The sequence below is a fragment of the Muntiacus reevesi genome, chromosome X (genome assembly GCF_963930625.1).
Source record: "Muntiacus reevesi chromosome X, mMunRee1.1, whole genome shotgun sequence".
In the NCBI taxonomy this organism is placed as follows: domain Eukaryota; kingdom Metazoa; phylum Chordata; class Mammalia; order Artiodactyla; family Cervidae; genus Muntiacus; species Muntiacus reevesi.
Window position 1 is genome coordinate 126,437,977 of NC_089271.1, and position 21,959 is coordinate 126,459,935.

Below are 21,959 nucleotides of genomic sequence, written 5' to 3' on the forward strand. Positions count from 1 at the left end.
AGTGGAGAACATAATACCTAATGTAGAACCACACGTATCAAAGATGAAGGACACGAACCAGCTTCCTGCCATATAATCAAGCAAGACATTTTCAAATCAGTAGCTATCAAATAATATTTCACTAAAAATGGTGCTTTTGAGAAAAACTGAGGATTATTTTTATTTATATTTGGCAAGAAATGACATTAATCTTTTATAAAGTATCATTATTTTTTAAATCGTTTCCCATTTGTAAATATAATAACTGAAAATAATCTGTGGAATTATTTTTCCCCAATCCTCATTTCAAAGCCCCTCATTATCCGAAAAGTCCATTTCAGCTTTAACATCATGCTAGATGCTTCCATTACAGGGCTCTGATGGCTTTAGAAATACATTTGTAGCTCACTGAACTGTATTATCTATTATATATAAGACTTAGCATATATTTAAATTATTGAAAATAAAGTACAAGGTGTGTTTTCCTTTTCTTCATGGTGCTTTCAGGAAGACATCAGGATCGTCTCTCCTTCCTGAAGAAAAACAATAACAAAAATCAAGGAAAGGTAAATTTACAAGCTATTAAAATTACAAGTTAACTCAAACTTATAAAATTTCCCACTGCATAAAGTTCACAAAGATACATTCCCATGATCTAGTTCAAGCAACTAGTATTTAAAACTGTTACAGAGAATAGAATACTGAGCCAATTTGTAAATTGGAATTCTATTTACATTTCTTTTCAAAAAGCTAACTACTCAATTTAATTCACCACTTGAGTCTAATTGTCAGTTTATGCCTGAGCTTGGGTCCTGTCAAAAACTGAAATAACAACTCATTTAATTTTATCATAAATATTTAAATTGTTTCAATCAACATGTATCCTCTTACTTCAGACAAATGATTAACCCCTTTCAATAGATGTCAGCTATCACAAATCTGACAGCTGAAGACATTGGCTAGTGTTCGGTCATTAGCTTGACATATCCACTAAAATGGCTTTGCTCAAGAGATTTAACAACTTGCACTAGAGGAATAATAAAGTCGACTAACTTCCTTTCCTTTGCTACAATAAAATTTTATTAATTCAAGCATCACAAATCCAGAAATCAGGCTCACATGGACCAACCTAACATTAGCCTTTCCACACCTGAAGGGAGAACACTATCTGCTAAGTAAAGATAAAGAACAAGCCCAGATGTACTCGGAATTGTCTTATATTTCAAATGATTTGTGTCTGGTTTCGTGAAGTGAAATGGTACTTATGGAGCCACAAAATAGGCTTGGGAAAACAAGATGGGAAAAGAGAGATGAAAATGTTGTGGGCTCATAGTATTTTTTACGTTTCTGCAGAGTTTTATTAAGAGTTCATAGTATAGCATGTGGAAATCCAATAGCATAGGAACAGCCTCCCCTCAGTTGGGCTGTCGGCTCCATCTACTTTCTCGTTGCATTTTTCTTTGATGTTCAGTTGCTCAGTCTCATCCGACTCTGTGACCCCATGGACTGCAGCACGCCAGGCTTTCCTGTCCTTCACTATCTCTCGGAGTTTGCTCAACTCATGTCCTTTGATGCCATCCAACCATCTCATCCTCTCGTGCCCTCTTCTCTTGCTGCCCTCAATCTTTTCCAGCATCAGGGTCTTTTCCAATGAGTCGACTCTTCGCAACAGGTAGACAAAGTACTGGAGCTTCAGCATCAGTACTTCCAATGAACATTCAGGGTTGATTTCCTTTAGGATTGACTGGTTTGATCTCCTTGCTTGTATTTTTCTTACAGAACTATATGTTTATGACTAGGGTCTACTCATAGCCCTGAGCTTCCAAAGCCTATCAAAGAAGGACAGTAAGCCATACCTGTAGCACCTTGTGTACTTCTAGCTGAGGGCTTCTTCTCAACTGGATACTGCAAAGGTATTACAATACCTTGATCTGGCTTCTGAAATGCTGAAATGAGATTTTTTATTTTCCGGAAAAATCTTTTATGTACCCCAGGTGCTGTCTGGAAAATAAAAGGTCAAGCAGATTATTCATCTACCTCATAATTATACAAAAAGGGCCTACAAAATGTATAAGGGATGCCGAGAGAGGTAACATTTGTGTAACTTATTCAAATATTTGAAAACAGAAGGAAGCAGGAAAAACAACATTCTAGAAGAGCTCACTTTGGTTGGCTGAATTGCCCTGCAAGAGGAGCTAATGAGCTGTCATTTCAGTTCTCCCGAGGGTGGTATCAGTTTGTACAAGCCCCCGCTCATCACCCTGCCCTTCCCACCTGCTACCCTTCATACATCCCAAACCTCTAAGGGAAGCCATTACCCACAATGAATTCACCAATGGAGAGGATGAAATTAAACAGGGGAAAAAACACAGATCCTACAGATCATTAATAAAAAGCCTAAAGAACCAAGAAAAATTTTAAAAGCAAACAAAACAAACACCCATTTTCCCTGTCATCATTCCACAATGTAAAATGCTACACAGGAAATTTAAAATTGCATTTTAAATGCAGGGCTAGTTAGTCCTCATACTCTGACTCCACAATCTGTCCTGCCTCATCCTTCACATTCAATTTTTTCCTGCTTGGGAAACGTCCCTATCCTCCCCCAAATTGTTCCCTCCATCAACACTTCACTTGACAAGGTGTTCTCTATGACATGAAAATGAAAAGACTCTCTGAGGTCACCTTTATTTATTTATCTGGTTGGTTTTGAAGGGATCATTATTTGCAGGTGACTATTAAAATGTACTCCTTTCCTGACATCAATTCTCTTGTAAAGACACTACTTGAAATCCACAACAATTTCCTGCAAAAGCTTATGAGTCAAGCTTTAGACATCCGCTCAAAACTGTCATTTTACATAAAATAAAATAGTATTGCTATAAGCGATTGAACAATGACGAGTTTTTTTTTTTTTTTTTTTTTTTTTTAGAAAGCTGTTTTTCAGCTCTTCCATCTGGAAAATTTTTGAGGTGGGAGCTGTTCATTTGTTAGCGTTTAATGAGAAAACAGGAAGGCTGGCAGACAGACTTCTGTCAGCTAGACTAAATGCTGAAGATACCCTATCCACTGCAACTCTTGGTCATTTCCTACATTGGGGTAAATAGTTTTTCATTGAAAACACTGAAAAGTTCTTTTTATTAATAGTTTTATTTTTATTTATTTTTTATTAACAGTTTTAAATAAGTGTCCACTCAGAGGCCCACATAGCTACTCAGTAGATGTAGAATACTCTCTCACTCAGCTCTACCCTTATGTTCAAAACACCTTTCCAGAATTCTCTTGAAACTTCATCCAAAAGAACGTGGCCATTCTTACAGGAGTCCAAAATTCCTTGGATTCTTACAGAAGTCCTAGAGTTCCTTAGCTCCAGGATAGAATCTCCAAATGACAAAGGCAGGCTGTAGGCACAAGATAAACTTCTTGTATCTTCCTTAGAGTACTTTTTCATTTTCAAAGCTCTTTCCCATCTCTTGCCCCCACTATTTGACAGACTGGCTGTTCTTGGATGATTTGGTTACTCCCATTTGACAGATAAGAAAATGAAAATACAAAGAGATAATTCAGCTTGCCCAAGTCACACAGATAACCAGAGGCAGAACTGGCCCTAGATCCCAGGACCCAGTGCTTTTCCTCTCAGATTAGGACTAGACAAAATAGGTTCTAGTGAGGTTAGAGTCACAGACCAGAAGAGAAACTATACACTCCCCCGGTATGGAAAGATTTCAAACCACACATTTTTTCACCTGTTCTTGTGGCTTGTAAAACCATTTATCAACAGAAGCATCTTTTGTATGGGGATTTATATGCAGTTAACCTTGATTATCCACGCTAACAGGGAGGAATAATAGCACGGGATGTAAAAAAGCAATTGAAATTTGGCATGCAATGTTACACCGGCAGATAAGTGACCGAATTTATAATGCTTTGCTTAGGTCAATAAGTGAAATTATTTAACGTCTACTGATCCACTGATGATCAAACATCCAAAAAAGCCCAAAAGCACTGAAGTCAGCAGAGGGGTGTTAGTACATTTCTTATAATGTACCACAGACAATGTACATATTAATAAACGATGGGTGACTGTCTGTAGAATTCTCTGAATTAACAATTTGCCTCAATTTTACCCTGAGTCACACGAGATAAATTAATACACTGGGCAATGATAAAACCTAAAATTCTATCTAAAATGAGAAATTCACATCATATTTGTCTTTCATAATTGAGTGGATCCAGGGTTCAATTTTACTCCACTCTTTGAAACAAATCGCAGACATACCTCGATTTCTAGCGTAATCCTTGCACAGAAGATGAAGTGCTACTGTCAAGATTTTTCCTGCAGGGTAGCAAACTAAAGCATTGTTCCAAAAAGCAATATAAATATCTGTTATTTACCCAATTTTGAAAATACATTTACCACAAGAATTATACCACTGACATCTCCCATCCTGTCACTGAACTCAGCTATTGTTCAAATTTGCACATTTCCCATACTGTCATCTCTTAGTTATCCATGGAAACATGTTTTGGATCACAGCTGGTCTTCAATATGCTCTAGAGAAATTTCTTCCAGACAGGTGATATGAGCTCTGAGAATACACACTAGTTTAATATTCACCTTAAGAAAAATGTAACTAAGAAGGCAAATTTAGTAGATAGGGGAAAATGCAATGCATTTCAAAAATAAATCTAGAGTTGTTTTTTTTTAAACTGTTTTCCCTTTGGAGAAAACATGCCAATCTTCTGCTCTCTTGGTGCAGATAATTACAATATTATTAGATTAACGGGTCAGACCAGACAACAGAATGAGAGAGCATTTGTGTTCAATAAGCCTTTTCTTTCCTAACGTGATCACAAACATGTAACACTCCACGTGTGATGTTATACTTGAAATGGAAGAAAATGAATTAAAACAAAAGGTTAGCTAAACCCTACTAATTTAAGATCCTTTTCATACAGAATATTCTTCAGAAGCAGAAGGCTACTTCTCTAGGGAGAAGGGCTATTTCTGGTCAAATTATATACACATATATATGTTTGTATCAAATGCTACAATTCCTCATAATAAATTAAATTTCATTTCCTATTCAACCATCTCTGCAGTGATGCAGAGAATTTTTTAAAATAAACAGGTATAAACAGTTCTGATTAGAGATAGTACTGCTTTTCTTCTAATTAGTATCATGGCATTAATTATCCTGATATAAAGCAACAACGTGTTTGAAAACTTGCCCTAATTTATCTCAGTAGTTCAAAACATTTGTAGTGTGCAATTTGTGCTTTCTAGTTTACTGATGCATCTTTAAAGGTAAGCACTATTTTAATTTTTTTAAGTCTAGTCTTTAGAGTTTCTTAAATGCATAGAATGTGTTGTTAATAGAGGTTGATATTAGCATTTACGTTTTCAAACAGCTCATGATGAAGTGCTTTCATTATAAAGACAGACTGTTTTTATATAAGAGTCAGAAATCATTTGAAGTCAGAAGTTTCCATTGCAGAGACCTCTATTTTGACAGCAGGGTAATATATTACCCTGGTAGGTAGAAAGAGATCCACTCTCTAGGCATTTCTTGCAATGGCACAGTGACTTTCAAATTTTTCAAAGCCATCAGAATCCATTTTTCTAATGAAATCTTTCTCAGAGCCCCACTTGCTAAGCAAAATAAAGAGCTGCTCAGATTAAAGACAAATTGGGGACCCAAAGCATACCCACACATTCTCCTCTCCTCCTATAACCCCTTGGGCAACTCCAAGGCACCCAGATGGAAGGACCTTAGGATTTTGCAGAGCATAGCTCGAAAGCTACTATATTCCCTCGCTCTCCTTCCCACCTATCCTTGTCCTTCCATATGGCTCAGCGGGGAGTCCTGTCACCAAAGTAGAGCAGCCTTGATTACCCTAATACTTGGAAAATCCTCTATTCTTCAAACTTTTATGGTAGATAATGTGTAACACTTAACTGTATATAATCACGCCATTCAGCAACTTGGGTGAGTTCCCATTGTTGAGGGCTTTGCTAGTTAGGCCTGTGGCTAAGAGCTTTCCTGTAAGGAAATTATCTCATTTAATCTTCAAAATGAATACTATGAGTAAGCGACTATTTTTAGCCTTATTTTACAGATGAAGAAACTCGTTCAAAGAAAAGTTAAGTAACCTACCCAAGGTCAGAGACCTCTCAGAAACGGGGTGAGGGTGGACAAGACGTGCACCCAGATCAACCTGACAGCAAACACCAGGCTCTCACATTGCTGTTGAATCCATTTGGTATCACCTCAAGGGTCTTATAAGCTCTTAGAAAACAGGAGTTATGTTGTTTGATCCCCCACAGAACCACTTGTGTTAGTATTATTTAGTAAATAATTGTAGATTTGATTCTTTTATATATTTTTGATAAATTTTCTAAAATTTCACTTAGGTACTAAAACTTTTAACACAATCCTTTAGCTTTCTTATCTTTCCTCCAAAGTCAGACACTCCATACAATGGTGGCTAAACAGAACTGGGACCAAAAATTTTTTTTTAATGATCGATGAACAATTTTGGATTAGAGCATTAGTGATTTGAATTGGAGGAATATTTGGGGAATGTAGGATTTGATGGCTCTTTTGTGAAAGCAATGTAAAAGTCAAATGGCTCCCCAATACCCCCAGAAGCAAAAATAAATAAAAGAGCTATACCTCGGCACTCCAAGAACCTGTTTCTGTCTGGGACACTCGGTATGTATAAATGTAACCTTGATACCTGTGAAAGAATAAACTTTCATTACTGAAAAATTCCAAAAGAACAATGGGTGTTCTAAATTTGAGCTTTAACTATTACATATAAATATACATATACTGGGGCACACGTATATGGCACCAAGTCATTCATAGAAATAAAAGCCTGGGAAATCTAACTTGCTCACACATTATATCTAGCTAGTCACAGTTTCCAGTAAGCCTTCTTTATCTTTACTTTTTTTTTTTTAAATGAGGGCACTCACACTCCTAAGGACTTGTCAAGTTGAGAGACTGCTGGGACAGAAAGAAACTAGAGACCTATTGTAATTGGTAAAAATGAAAAATTATTAAGCCATCCTAGGTGTCACAGTTGGTAAAGAATCCACCTCCCAATGCAGGAGACACAAGAGATGTGGGTTCGATCCCTGGGTCAGGAAGATCCCTTGAAGTAGAAAATGACAACCCACTCCAATATTCTTGCCTGGAAAATTCCATGAACAGAGGAGCCTGGTGGGGTGCAGTCCCTGGGGTCATAAAGAGTCAGACGTGATGGAGCACGCACACAATGACAAATTATTACATAGATTCAACAAAGTCTAGTTATATTACTTTTTAAGTACATATTGAGCCTTAAGGTGAAAACATTTCACTGGGCTAAGGTACTATGAAGCCTACCTAAATTAATAGTAATGATATTAATTATAAATACAATAAATGTGCTATATCCCTATGATGTTACTCTTACTATGTAACTTTATAATATAGTACTAATAATTTGAATTAAAAAGGAGTCCTGCCAAAGTACTTGAAATCAGCTTGTCCTTTTAGATGGGGTAAATATTATCCCCAATTATTCAGTATATATGCATATTGCATATCTGTATAGTTGATTTCTACTACATGCCAAGAGTTTTACATGCTGTATTAGTTTGCTCAGACATATACAGCAAAATACCATAGTCTGTATGGCTTAAACAAAAGAAATTTTTCTTTGCACAGTCCTGGAGGCTGGAAATCCAAGACCAAGGTGCCAGCTACATAGGTTTTATTCTGAGACGTCTTATCTTGCCTTGTAGGCAGCCACATTCTTGCTGGGTGCTCACGTTACCTTTTCCTTGTGTGTGTGTGTATGTGTGTGTGTGTGTAAAAAAAGATCTCTCTTCTTTTTTTTTTTTAATATTGTAGTGGTTTTTGTCATACATTGACATGAATCAGCCATGGATTTACAAGTATTCCCCATCCCGATCCCCCCTCCCACCTCCCTCTCTATCCCATCCCTCTGGGTCATCCCAGTGCACCAGGCCTGAGCACTTGTCTCACGTATCCAGCCTGGGCTGGTGAAGATCTCTCTTCTTAAAAGGCCACCAATCCTATTGGGTTGGGGCCTCACCCTTACAACCTCATTTAACCTTAATTACATCCTAAAGGCCTATCTTCAAACATAGCCACTTTGGGGGTTAAGCTTCAACATATGAATTTGAGGGGAGGGGGACATAATTTAGTTCATAGTATTCCAACACTGGCACCCCCAAATTCACACCTTCTCTCATGTAAAATACATTCATTCCATCCCAACAGCCTCAAAAGTCTTCAATACATTCCAGCATAAACTCTACAGTCTAAATAAAACCCAAAGTCTCATCTAAATATCATCTAGGGAGGTTTGACGGCACCTGAGTCAAAATTCTTCTCCAGCTGTGAACCTATGAAACCAGACAAGTCACATGCTTCCAAAACACAGCAAGGCAAGCATAGGACAGATATTCTCATTCCAAAAAGGAGATATCAGGAGGAAAGGGGTAACATGTCCCCCAAATGTGCAACATTTCATAAGGCAAATTCCATTAGATCTTAATGCTTGAGAACAATCCTTTTTGAATTGACGCTCTACCCTCCAGCCCCACTGGGTGGCACTGTCACCCCCGTGGCTCTGCTGCAGCAGCCCTGCCCACCGGGCTCTGCTGGCCACTGATTTTGCCTTGGAAATTTAGGTGAAAGTGAGCTTGCCCTCCTAGGCTTATGCACTCTGGTGCTGTGTTGGGAGTGGCAGCCCTGACGATCTCTGAAACGCTTTCAAGATCATCTTTCCATTTTCTTGAAAGATAATGCATTTTTGCAGCCAAATTGCTCTGCTGCCCTATCATGTTCCCTTTGGTCCAAACTGACAGTGTCGCTGATGCTTCGGTCCAAACTCTATTCCCGGCTTCTGCTGAGATGACCAGTTAACATCGTGAGTAATCTACTTAGGAAGCAATTGTCCAGCCACTCCCGTGGTGTTCTCTCCAGACCAAGCTTCCTCATTTTTTGCCGTATGAGTGGGCTGAGAATTTTCCAAATCTTTCAATTCTGGTTTCTTTTTGCTTAACAACTCCTTCTTTGCTTCATCTTTCTCCTTTTGCATTTTATCATATGTAGTCATGAGGAACCAAGGTATTCTTTCAACACCTTGCTTAGAGATCTCCACAGCTAAATATCCAATTTTCAGGTTCTACCTTCCACAAAATATTAGAACACAGTTCAGCCAAGATCTTTGCCATTTATAGTCAGGATGGCTTTTCCTTTAGCTTCTAACAACACATTTCTCATTTTCACCTGAGACCTCATCAGAATAACCTTTAACATCCATCATTCTACCAACACTGTGTTCACAGCAATGTAGGTTTTTTCTAGCATGCATCTCCAAACTACTCTAGTCTCTACCCATGATCCAGCTCCAAAGCCACTTCCACATTTTTAGGTGTTTGTTACAACACCACTAGACTTCTCAGTACCAAAATCTGTACTAGTCTGCTTGGGGTGTCATAACAAAATGCCATAGACTGGGTGGTTTAAACAAAAGAAATTTACTTTCTCATAGTTTTGGAGGCTGGAAGTACAAGATCAAGGTGTCAGCAACATAGGTTTCATTCCAAGCCCTTTTTTCTGGCCTGGTAGACAACACGACCTTTTCTTTGGGTGCATTCATTGAGAGAGGGTGCTGTCTCTCTCTTTTTTTTTTTTTTTCCATTTATTTTTATTAGTCGGAGGCTAATTACTTTACAATATTGTAGTGGTTTTGTCATATATTGACATGAATCAGCCATGGATTTACATGTGTTCCCCGTCCCGATCCCCACCCCCACCTGTCTCTCTTCTTCTAAGGCCAAGATGCTATTGACTTAGAGCCGCACCCTCACGATCTCATTTAACCTAAATTGCCTCCTAAAGGCCCTATCTCCAAGTACATCCACACTGGGAGTTAGAACTTCAACATAGGAGTCTGACAAGGACACAATTCAGCCCACAGCACATACATTATCTCTTTTGGGCCCCACAGTAATCCTATGAGCTTTATATTGTGAAACTGATTTTATAGATGAGGAAACTGAAACTTTGAAAAGTTAAGTAACCAAAGCCACACTACAAATCAAGCACTTTAAATCAGACCTCTTTGGGGCTTTAAATCAGACCTCTTTGACTCTAGAGCCCTGGCTTTTGATTTCCACCCTGTAATGGATATAACTTATTTACTATATTTTAGCATATATAGTATATGCATGCATGCTTAGTCACTCAGTCGTGTCTGACTCTTTGCGACCCATGAACTATAGCCCGCCAGGCCCCTCTGTCCATGGGATCCTCCAGGCAAGAATACTGCAGTGGGTAGCCATTCCCTTCTCCAGGGGATCTTCCAAACCCAGGGATCAAACCTGGGTCATCTGCATTGCAGGCGAATTCTTTATCATCTAAGCTATCAGGGAAGCCCCAGTATATATGGTACTGGTATTTAATTTGCCTCACAAACCTTTGCTTCCTAGAAAAGTACAGTAAACTTTATGCTGAATCATTTCAAATTATGAATCTGAATATGTTTTATTTCAGACATTTTCTGATTGCTATTCTTTGGCACAAGTTTGGGTCAAAATATATCTTTGATTAGAATACATATTAAACTTTGGTAAAAATAAATGTGTTTAAATCTAAAAGAACCTAAGGAATCTAAAGTATCTCAAACAGGGTCACCCTGGAGTAATTGACCTCACTTATCATTAATCGCTTATAGAACTAAAAAGTCTTTAAATATGTGGATTAAATTACTGTATTTTTAATCAATATCCAAGAGTACTATTACCTAAGGGATAAAAAAAAATTAGGTCTAAAACACTTTAGTCAGGTTCATTCAATTTGTGAAATCCAAAAAAGGGTCAATTTAATTTGCTGCTGCGATTACAGGAAATGTTTCATTTTTGTTATAAAGATTTGCCAGAATATTTACATCATGTATAAAATAGCTTGATATATGCATATAATATACTATTTAGCACATATAATATGCTAAACAAATATAAAAGATTACATTGTAAAGCCTTTTGCTTTTTTAATCAATTGAAATGTACCTCAAAATCCACTGATTTCAGTAAGTACTCTACAGGGAACAAGGCAAGCACTTCGATTTCCATTTTTCACTATGAGAACTCCAAACATAAAGCTTTAAGTGGTTTTCTTAAAGTTACACAGCAGGGAGTTCCCTGGCAGTCCAGTGACTAGGACTTACTGCTTTCACTGCAGGGGCCTGGATTCAATCCCTGGTGGGGGAACTAAGACTCCGCATGCCACCAAAAAAGAAAAAAGAAAAAATGGAAAATGGAGGTAGGAGCAGGGAAATAGCATAGGCCTTTATTTAGTTCCATTTTCCCTATGGAAAGTGATTAATGGCAATAATTCAGTATCATTAAAGGTGTTCTGGAAATTAATTATTTAAAATCTCAGCAACAGGGCAAGCAAAATCATAGGCAACTGGTTTTCTACTTTCTCAAACAATGGTTTTCTAAAAGATACAATGAATCTATCTCTCTACTATCATTCAGCCTCATTTAGTCAAAATAAATGAGTCTGTTTTGAAAATTGTTTCCTAACGAATCTGATCTTATCGCACTTTCAGTTAAGAAGCAGGAACCTGAGTACCACTTCAAAAGTCCTTACCTCTTCAGTCTTGAACAACCTGATGTTAGTGGCACATAAAACTCCTTGTGATCAACCCATCCAACTTTAACAGTCTCCTACGCCCCAGCTCCTTCGATTTCTGAATGAGCAAAATTGTCTCCCCCCTCAAACAAGCCAGCATTTCATCTCTTCCACTTCCAAGTTGCTGGAGTAATTGATCAAAGATCTCCTGTAGCCAACTCTCATGAATATACTCTCATATACCACTGATGGAAGAGATTTAAAACAGTGCGATTCAAATTATATTCCCAGGGTAATAGCAGGTCCCTGGGACCTTGCTAGAAATGTAGAATCTCGGGCCCACTCTGGAACTGCTGAGTCAGAATCTGAAATTTTAACAAGATTTCCAGATGATTTGTAGGCACATTAAAGTTACAGAAGGATTGATTAAAAATGCATGGAAAATGCTGACACCTCATTGGCTTCTTTCACTCACCTTGGGCGCATCTGTGCCGCCACCCCCATAGTCACTCAGTCTATGTTTTCAGAATGAACTTTTATTTAAATATAAGCTGAAGCTTTTTCAAGGGCTTCAGTCTTCATAGAACAGTGTTTCTGAACTTCTTACTCTTTCTTCCCCAACAAAATTTCACAGTTTTGTTTTCTGTAGCTTATATTAAGAAATAGTAATCTTATAATGTAAAAGTAAACTAAAATATGGATTCTCTCTTTTCCAAACTATACATGCTCTCTCCCCATCCACTGAAAAATCACTGTTTTAGGGAATAAATTGCCAAGTTATAACAAGAGCTATAAAACTGCGTATTTTTGACCTAATGACCTTCCTTATCTTCATCTGCACTAAGGAATGAAATGGAAAAAGCAATTTGACCAAGATTTTCATAGGAGTTCTATTTTAATAGTGAAAAAACGGAATTAACCTAAGACATGTAACTCAATATTAAGAAATGGCAGCAGAAAGAATGGTTCAAAACTACACAAAAGTTCAAAGATATTAGAGAGCTATATTTTTCAAAAAATTTTAAGCACATGGACCACGTCAATATAAAATGATGGTATGTGAAAAAAGTGGACACAAGGAGAGAAAGGTGCCACTCTGATTACTGTTCAAAACTATCTCTGTATGTATATAAATGCAAATTTAAATTAACATAAATACACCTTTGCATATTAATTTTCCTTTTTTTCTTTTTTGGCCATGCCATGGCATTCCCTGACCAGGGATCAAACCTGTACTCCCTGCAATGGGAGTCTTACCTAGTGGACCACCAGGGAGGTCTCTTAATTTTCCTTACAATGTTATACAACTGACTAATAACATTTTTTTAAATAAACAAAAGTGAAATTACAATTTGAAGTTTTAAAAATCTAACCTAAGCAAATCACAAATTAGAAAAATATTGTTCATTTTAAAAAACTGAAACTCCAATACTTTGGCCACCTGATGCAAAGAACTAACTCATTGGAAAAGACCCTGATTCTGAGAAAGATTGAAGGCAGGAGGAGAAGGGGACAACAGAGAATGAGATGGTTGGATGGCATCACCGACTCAACGGACTTGAGTTTGAGCAGGCTCCGGGAGTTGGTGATGGACAGGGAGGCCTGGTGTGCTGCAGTCCATGGGGTCGCAGTGAGTCGGACACAACTGAGTGACTGAACTGAACTGACTGACATCCCTTGAGGATTACTTTTCCTCTGACTCCCTATTAATATAGACAAACCAAGAATGTAGTAGTGTAGTCTTTGGGGAGGTGGCAAGCTGTGATACATGTGGGATCTTAGTTCTCCAGCCAGGGGATCAAACCTGTGCCCCCTGCATTGGGGGCATAGAGTCTTAACCACTGGACAGCCAGGGAAGTCCCAAATACACTGTAATTTTAACTTCCTTCCTGCATCAAACTGTTAGTCACACATGTTGATAAGCCTGGAATTTTAAATTTATCATGAGAAAAAAAATCTAGAAAATTAATAATTGGTAGAAAGCAATTTTGTTGTTGCCATTAACTAATTTTCTTAAAAAAAACAAATATTTTGCATTTCAATGACTACAAAGCATGTGTTGACTCTAATATTAAAACGTGCCTTTATCTTTTCAAAAGTTGTCCCCAATTCTTTTTTTTTTTTCATTTATTTTTATTAGTTGGCAACTAATTACTTTACAATATTGTAGTGGCTTTTGCCATACATTGACATGAATCAGCCACGGATTTACATGTGTTCCCCATCCTGATCCCCCCTCCCGCCTCCCTCCCCACCCCGATCCCTCTGGGTCTTCCCAGTGCACCAGCCCTGAGCACTTGTCTCATGCATCCAACCTGGGCTGGTGATCTGTTTCACACTTGATAGTATCCTCGTTTCAACGCTATTCTCTCAGAACATCCCACCCTTGCCTTCTCCCACAGAGTCTAAAAGTCTGTTCTGTACATCTATGTCTCTGTTTCTGTTTTGCATATAGGGTTATCGTTACCATCTTTTTAAATTCCATATATATGCGTTAGTATACTGGATTGGTCTTTATCTTTCTGGCTTACTTCACTCTGTATAATGGGCTCCAGTTTCATCCATCTCATTAGAACTGATTCAAAAACTGATTCAAAAAGCTGTCCCCAACACTTTTTTCTCAAAAAAGTGTTCTGGTTAGAAACAGACAAGAAGAAAGCAACCTGACTTATTTCTTATTCTCTCAAAAGGTCAGCATTGGGGACAGATCTTGCTTTAAAATTGACGAAACCACATCAATTCCTTCTTTATACCACTTCAAGGGCTACACAAAAGAAAAAGTTTAGCTACACCTGACTTCATGACACCACAAATAAAACAAGCTAGTGCCCAGGCTGTCTATGTCTATACAAACAAATGTTATATGCAAAATCCAAGGCACAATTATAATGTGACTAATTTTTTAACAACTATTTCAGAGTTTTTATATCCAAAGGAATGATATCCTATACAAAGCCATCATTACTGAGAGTGTTCTCTGATTCAAGAGGTTTTCCAATTTCCTATACCTCAATCTTCTTTCTTTCAGAGTGAATTTGAGTTTTCAGAACCATCGAAAGTCATTCAGCTTCAAGTTTGATGGTAAAACTCTGTAAAACCAACTTCGATGAGTCATGACAATGAATATAATCTCTTCTTCCCTTGAAGTGCCACAGAATGCTTTATTTATGTACTCATACAAAGGTCTAACTTTGTCTCACAATTATTTATAGATTTTTTATTTGTATTAATGAACACCTACTACATATTAACTTTGTAAATGTTAACTCATGCAAGAATTCTCACAACTCTATGAGGTGACTAGTATTAGTATCACCGTTCCCCCTTCCACAGATAGGAAACCTGAGCCATGGATAATTTAAGTAACTTGCTCAGGGTAAAATAGCCGGGTAAGGGCCACAGTTGGGATGCACACCCAGAGGGTTTGGCTGTAAGACATGAACTCTTAACCATTTTTCTGTGCTGTCTCTCTCTTACATCAGAGGGACTGAACAAACTGATCTTTAGGTGAATCCTAAAGCCAGGACTTGCCTGGCGGTCCAGTGGTTATAACTTCTCCTTCCAGTGCAGGGGGTGAGGGTTCAATCCCTGGCAGAGGAGCTAAGATCCCACATGCCTCATGGCCAAAAAAACAAAACATAAAACAGAAGCCATATTGTAACAAATTCAATAAAGACTTTTAAAATGGTCCACATCAAAAAAAAAAAAAAAGAAACTTTAAAAAAGCATAGTTCTCAAAAAGGGAAGGAGTCTGCTTGGCCTTATGATTGGAAAAAAGAGCAAAGGAAGGGGCTAAAGCATAGAAGACCAGATAGGGAGAGCCCCAAAGAGTCAACCTAGGCTTCCCTTTTGCTTTAAGCTAATGACATCTTTAGACTAATCTTGCACCTTAATTTTACGTTGTCAACCAGAGTCAGCACTTGATTTATTGGCTTGTGAATTGTCCTTTTGGAGGCTTGTGTATTGCAAATTTAATCCTAGACTGGACTTCAGGCTTGCTCTGCCGTTAATGGATTGTACTCAGATAATCCAAAATAATTCTAGCGGCCTAAATTATCATGAAGATAAATGCGGCACCAACACACATAGCCAATTGTATTCAAAAGCTAACTCGTTAAGTTTTATAATTTCTCATTCTTCTGTTCCCCTTAAACACAACTGATAAGCTGGAGTTTTCTTTTGTCCCTGTTACTGCCCCCATTTCTCCAGTTCAGTTGTTTGACAGGCACTTTATTCCCAGTCATCATTTAAATCTTAAAGGACAAAAAGATAATTATCCTTTTATCTAAAGACACATATGTCAAATGACTTCATCATGTGTCCCTGAGGCTAAAGAATATAAAAGCATTTCTTCTTCCCAATTTTTCATCAGATAAAAGTAGCAAATTCAGATATGTACAGAAAGATGTACAGAAATAAACTATTTATTCAAACTAATTATTTTAAATATTTTAATTGATTTTTCTCTTATCTCCATCAAACTATCCCAGTGGGCATTTAGGACTTTCCCAATGGTTGTCTACATTGAGAGTGAAAAAGAAAGAAATGTGAGGGCTCACATGTACCTTAGTGAAAAGAAACTTGATATACCTTGAAAACCTAAAAGAATAAAATTAAATTGAATTTGAACTATTTGCATGGATACGAACATTTAGTATACTAGATAAATACGAAAAAACACATAAGTCAGCAGACTTTCTGTTGCAAAAGAAAATATGGTGGGAAAATTTTCCATTTATGATAGAAATAAAAAAATAGACACATGCATGCAAACTCACAGTAACTAGAAATAAACCTAACAAAAATATGCAAGACCAATGGGAAGAAAACTATAAAGCTCTGTTGATGAATATAAATGAAAAAATTAATAAATGGAGAGACAGATCAGGTTTTTGGATGGAAAAACTAAATTCTTTAAAGACGACAATCCCTCTTTAACTTATGAATGAGTTTAACATAACCTCAGTGGGATTTTTTTTAAGTTAACAAAATTATTCTAGATTTCATCTTGAGGAACCAATAGGTAAGAAGAGCAAATAATTTTTTAATATATTCAAATATTATCATACTACAGAGCTAGTATTACAAGAATAAACCAATTGATCCAAACAGATAACTGCAAAACAGCAACTATTATATGTAAGAATTTAACATATGATAAACTAGGTTAATAAATCAATCAGGAATGGAAGTTCTGTTTATAAATCATTAGCTATTTTGAAACAAAATCAATTAGATCCTTTCTCCACGTGAAAATAAAACTCCAAATGGAATTAAAGAGTTAAACATAAACTAACCAAATCATAAATTTAAAACAAAAATTGAAGTGAAGTTATAGGACATCTCTGCAAGTCAAAGAACTTTCTATGTTGGGAAGCAAAGGGAGAAATCAAACACAAGGAAAATGAATGATGGGCTTTATTAAAAATGTTAATTTTTTGTGTGTCAAAGAAAAGTGATGGCGAACACCAAACTGAGAAAAGATACATCAGATCAAGGATTAGTATATAAAAACTCATATTATATTCAGAAAAATAGTAAGATCCAAATGGTTAAATGGGCAAAGTACACACCAAAGAGTCAATTCATGAGCAAGGAAAGACAACAGTTTACCAACCATATAGATACTTGATCACTAGTTAAAGAAATACGAAATAAAGAATGAGACATCAAATTTCAAGAATTTTTTTAACAAGAATACTCATTTCTAGGGAGCATGCAGTGAGACAGACACTTTCATGCAGTACTGGTAAGCATATATATAAATTGGAATAACCACTTGGGAAAAAATATTTGGTGATCATGTATACATCAAGAATCTTAAGCTATTCATGTTTTCTGATCTAAAAATAGCACATCTTGAAATGTGTTATAAGGAAGTGAGCATAAATACGAGGAAACCTTTAGGGATTGAAATATGAATCATGACAAACTTCATGACAGCAAAAAAAGAATGGAATGATTCATATGTCTAAAAATAGATGACTGGTTAAGGAAAATATAGTTGGATTGGTTGGACTACCATGAAACTATTAAAAATGTTTTAAAATCACTTGTAAGAACATTATATACAAACGTGCCTTTTTCAAGTTAAGTGGAAAATGCAGCAGAATACAGTAGTAGAAGAGCACATGTGTTTACAAAGCAATTTGTTTTATTAAAATATAGAAGAAAAACCACTTAATTTTCAAAAATAAATGTCTTTCAGTTATAAGACTATAGATGATTTTCTCTCATTTCTATTATCTACATCTTAAAATTTTTCTATAATGTGAATAGGTGTTTAGGAATTATTTTTAATAGACTTATTATACCAAAATCTGGATTTATCTATTGAATATAATTGGAAGAAAAACTTCTTGCTTTAAATGAAGATGAGCAATCCTATCAATGGAAGATCTCTTTAATACTTTTTGACATTCAGTTTTCCAAAACGACCAGAGGAAAAGGCCATGATCAGGGGTTCAGAACTGGGGAGAGGAGCAAATCTAGTGAAAAAGTATAGTATAAAGTACAGCTCAGCTTCCCTGATGGCTCCGACAGTAAAGAATCTGCCTGTAGTGCAGAAGACCCGGGTTCGATCCCTGGGTCAGGAAGATCCCCTGGAGAAGGGAATGGCTACCCACTCCAGTATTCTTGCCTGGAAAATTCCATGGACAGAGGAACCTGGCAGGCTACAGAGGGTGGCCACAAAGAGTCGGACACAACTGAGCAACTAAGTCACCTTACCACAGCTCGAAAGGCACATGCAATGTGTTTTTTCTGCAATAAAAATACAGACACTAAAGCTCAACCAAACCTTCTTGGACAACGAAAATAAACCAAAGACAGAATGAGAAACTATTTTGAGTGAACACTACAGTCAATGCATGTTTGTTAGCTATACTTTGTTGTTCATTTATATATGACACCATTGACATTATTTCTACTGTATATCATAACTATATGTGTTTTGGTTTAAAATGAGTACATGGTTTATTTCAAAATAAAATTTGACTTTGTTACTACAGTGTAGTACTAAAAAAGAGGAAATGAAATGTTTATGTTTATCAGAAGGGATTCTTGGCTCAAAAAAAAAAGCTGAGAAACTGTCATAAAAGGCGATGTATCATTGTGTCTTCCCTCTGCAGCAGTCTGGCCATCACCCTCTAGGACTTGGAGGCCCAGTGTGCCCACAGAAAGATATGTTAGGGGGACTCCCAATTTACTGATTATTTTCTGCTACTTCATAAAAAGGTTTGCACGGAGAATTTAGAGTCATAAAAACTGCATTTAGGCAAGATTCACTTTGGGCAAAAAACTCAATCTGAGAATTTCCCATCTGCCTAAATTAATTCCTTACATGGTCCTGGCCTATATGAGTAATAGGCTAAGATTATCCTTCTCTCTTGCATCTTTTACCAACTATAATCTTCTGCAGAAGATAGAGCACACATTACTATTCTTGCTTTACAAATACGGAAACCAAGACCTACAGAAGTTGAGTGACATCCCAGAGGCCACAGCCTGGCCTCCTGATGATATCAGCCCAAAAGCCTACTGCAATAAAGAATTTGCCCTGACAGTTCATTTATTAATTCAAAAACATTTATTGAGCGCCTATTGCATGCCTCATGATACCTGTTGCACGCCAGGCTGTGTTCCTGGTGTGGGAGATGGTGTCTCTGTCCCCAGAGAGATTACATTCTAGCAGGAGAGCCCAGCAAGACAAAAGTAGATAAGCAAATGTCAGGCAGCTGAAAGGTCCCAGAAGAAAAATAAAGTGACAGATTATAACTGGGACAGGGAGAAGGTACTTATTTTAGAGGCTAGTCAAGGAAGTCCTCTCTGAGGGAAGAGGGAGAAGGAACAGTTAAGTGTGAAGATCCTAAGCAGGGAGCAGCTTGGCAAGCTCGAGAAACAACAAAGAGGCCAGTGCGTCTGAAGTCTTAGGAACATCCTGCCACGCACTGTCCCCAGCTCTTCCTTCCCTTCCCAGGCTTTTTGTACCTTAATTTTTACCTCTAGGTTGAGGGTCCCATTACCTCCTTTGGTGAGCTTTGCTAAAGAAGCTCCTTTCACCAGTCCACTCACTCCTCCACCTTCTATTGATAAGAAAAGAGCCTAGGAATACAAGTTGGCTTTCACTGATCTACCCCAGTTTTCACTTTGGAAAAACAATAATATAAGGAAAACCTAAAATCTGAGCCCAAGAAATTCATAAGCTTGCACATATTTCCCTTGAAGCTTTTATAACAAACGTATTTAGCATGGCCTGAGAGTTGCCACAAATATGCCTTGCCCATTAAAAAATCACAATAAACAATGAAAATCCTCTAACACCAGGCTCAATACAATCTCTCATCAATGACCCAGAAGGAACTTCAAAATCTTGCCATGTATCATCAGCCACCAAAATTACAACCAAGCATCTTCCCTCATTTTGTTTCTGTCTAGAAGTTACTGTATAGGGCTGCTGTTTTCATGAGTGTTTTTACCCTGCTAACAAAGAGTGACTGAGCTAGGGACTTCCTTAGAAATGCCCCATGAGTACTTAAAGATGTTGACTGAAATATATATATATAATAAAAAGTATCGAAAGGGAGTGAAAAAATAATAACAACAACAGCTTGCTTTTACTGAACACTTAGTATGCATTAGGTCCAGTGCTAAATTTTCTACGTGCATTACGGCATTTAATGCTCAATCCTATGAGGTAGGTAGTAATATTCTATACATTTTTTGGACAAGAAAACTGAGGGACTGCGAGGTTAACTTGCCAAAGATTAGCACATCAGACTAGCACAAGATTAGGTCTCAGCTCTGCCTGATCCTGGAGCCCTGGAGCAAAGACGAAGGTGCATCTGATTCAAAATGGGGCTTTAGACCAAGAGATGCTTAGGTAAAGGGCAAAGCTGAATCATACCAGGGTGTTTTCCCTCCATGCCCTTTACAACTATTGTGTCTCCTAGCGTTTATCACGGAAAGGCCCTATTTCTGAAACCCAACCCCACCCCCCTCCAACTCCTGTAAAGAAAGCTAATTAAGCAAATCCAGAGAGGCGGTTTTATTCAGAAACGTCCTTCTCTCCCGCATCCTGACCTAACTGGTATTGCTGTCTTAAAGGATTCCATTTCTTAGTCTTCTTGCTCTCCTTGAATTTGAAATCTTCCTTTGGGAAGATACCTGCAAAGAAAGCCATCGCCAGAGGGCTGGGGAGAGAGGCCTCTCCTCTGAGGAGCTGGCGGCCCTAAATCTGGCCATTGCCTCATCCCAGGCCTCCACTTTGCTGGCCTCTACCAGAGGTCCAGCCTGAAACCAGGAGCCTGAGTCCTTCTGGCAGCAAAGGTAAATTCTAGGCTGCGTTCCCTCCACTGCAAAGAGCATTCCTACAGCCGTCCCCAAAGGCGCTGGAGAGGAGCCTCTGAAGAGCAGGAAGCCCAGGCGAGACATCGCCAGCGAGGGCCGTGAGGCTCGCGGCGGGCAGCGGGGCTCCAGGTCCCCGCCATGTACTCACAGCACACACAGACAGTACACGCCCGGGACACTCTCGCTGTCCCTCAGCAGATAGCTGCCGTCCAGGCCCGTGGCGAGCAGGAGCTTCTCCCCCGTCTCCCGGCTGATCTTGCCGTGATACACAGCCACCGCGTCCATGGCCGGGGGACCGGAGCAGAGAAAGGCCGCTGTTGCTGCTGCTGCCGCCACCAGACACGACTCAGCCACCTGCCTCCCTGTTCAGCCAGATGTTCAGAAAAGAGAAAGGAGCGCCCCAACAACAGGATGTTGTCTACCTGCCTCACAGCCTCCTTCTCGCACTTCAGTGAAAACCAGCTCAGCAGTTTAGCAGCTCGGCTACTGCCCCAGGGTTCGATTCCCCCCTCCCCTCTCTGCTCCGCCCCCCGCCACGCAGGGTTGGGGTGGATGGACGGACAGAGAGGGGAGGACTCCCTGTCCTTCCAAGGACATTGCAAGAAGGTCCTTGCAGGATGCGGCCTGTGCTCCCAATGCACACAGACACGAATGCCTGGTAAATGTTTCTGTCCTTGCAGTCTTCCCAGGAAGGCCACCCTGACTTAGCTCAAGGAGTCCCCAAGGGGGTTAATGAGACAGGCGAGCTGTGTTGATCTTCATGTGGGGCAGAAACATACTGACGGAGAATGAAAGGCCCAAAAGCTCTGAGACCAAAACACAAAAGTCAGGACTGTCAGTGGGTGATCCCCACTGGGCACAGGCAGGAGGCTCCTAGGAAATCAGAGGCGGACGTGAACAGCGGACTTGGGATCCGCTGCCTCCCCTCCCCAAGCCCTCCCCCTCCTCTCTTGACTCCTCCTCGTCATC

At 38.5% G+C, this 21,959-nt stretch overlaps 1 protein-coding gene across 1 annotated transcript; it reads right to left on the reverse strand.

Moving 5' to 3' along the window:
- Positions 1-230: 230 nt before the first annotated feature.
- On the reverse strand, positions 231-21,359 carry SH2D1A (SH2 domain containing 1A). The gene is made up of 4 exons (XM_065916605.1): positions 21,139-21,359; positions 6,657-6,720; positions 1,836-1,980; positions 231-512 (listed from the first exon to the last, which is right to left on the reverse strand). Exons 1-4 carry the CDS (start codon positions 21,273-21,275, stop codon positions 472-474), a joined length of 387 nt encoding a protein of 128 aa, XP_065772677.1. The 5' UTR covers positions 21,276-21,359; the 3' UTR covers positions 231-471.
- Between the last annotated feature and the right edge of the window lie 600 nt (positions 21,360-21,959).

Bases quoted from the DNA above. Each gene is read 5' to 3' on its own strand.
- SH2D1A (XM_065916605.1), bottom strand. From the start codon at position 21,275: ATGGACGCGGTGGCTGTGTATCACGGCAAGATCAGCCGGGAGACGGGG. The intron at 1,981-6,656 runs GTATAGCTCTTT...TTTATTTTCCAG, and splicing joins CAGGTTCTTGGAGTGCCGAG to ACAGCACCTGGGGTACATAA. The intron at 513-1,835 runs GTATGGCTTACT...GTTTTTCTTCAG, and splicing joins AAGTACACAAGGTGCTACAG to GAAGGAGAGACGATCCTGAT.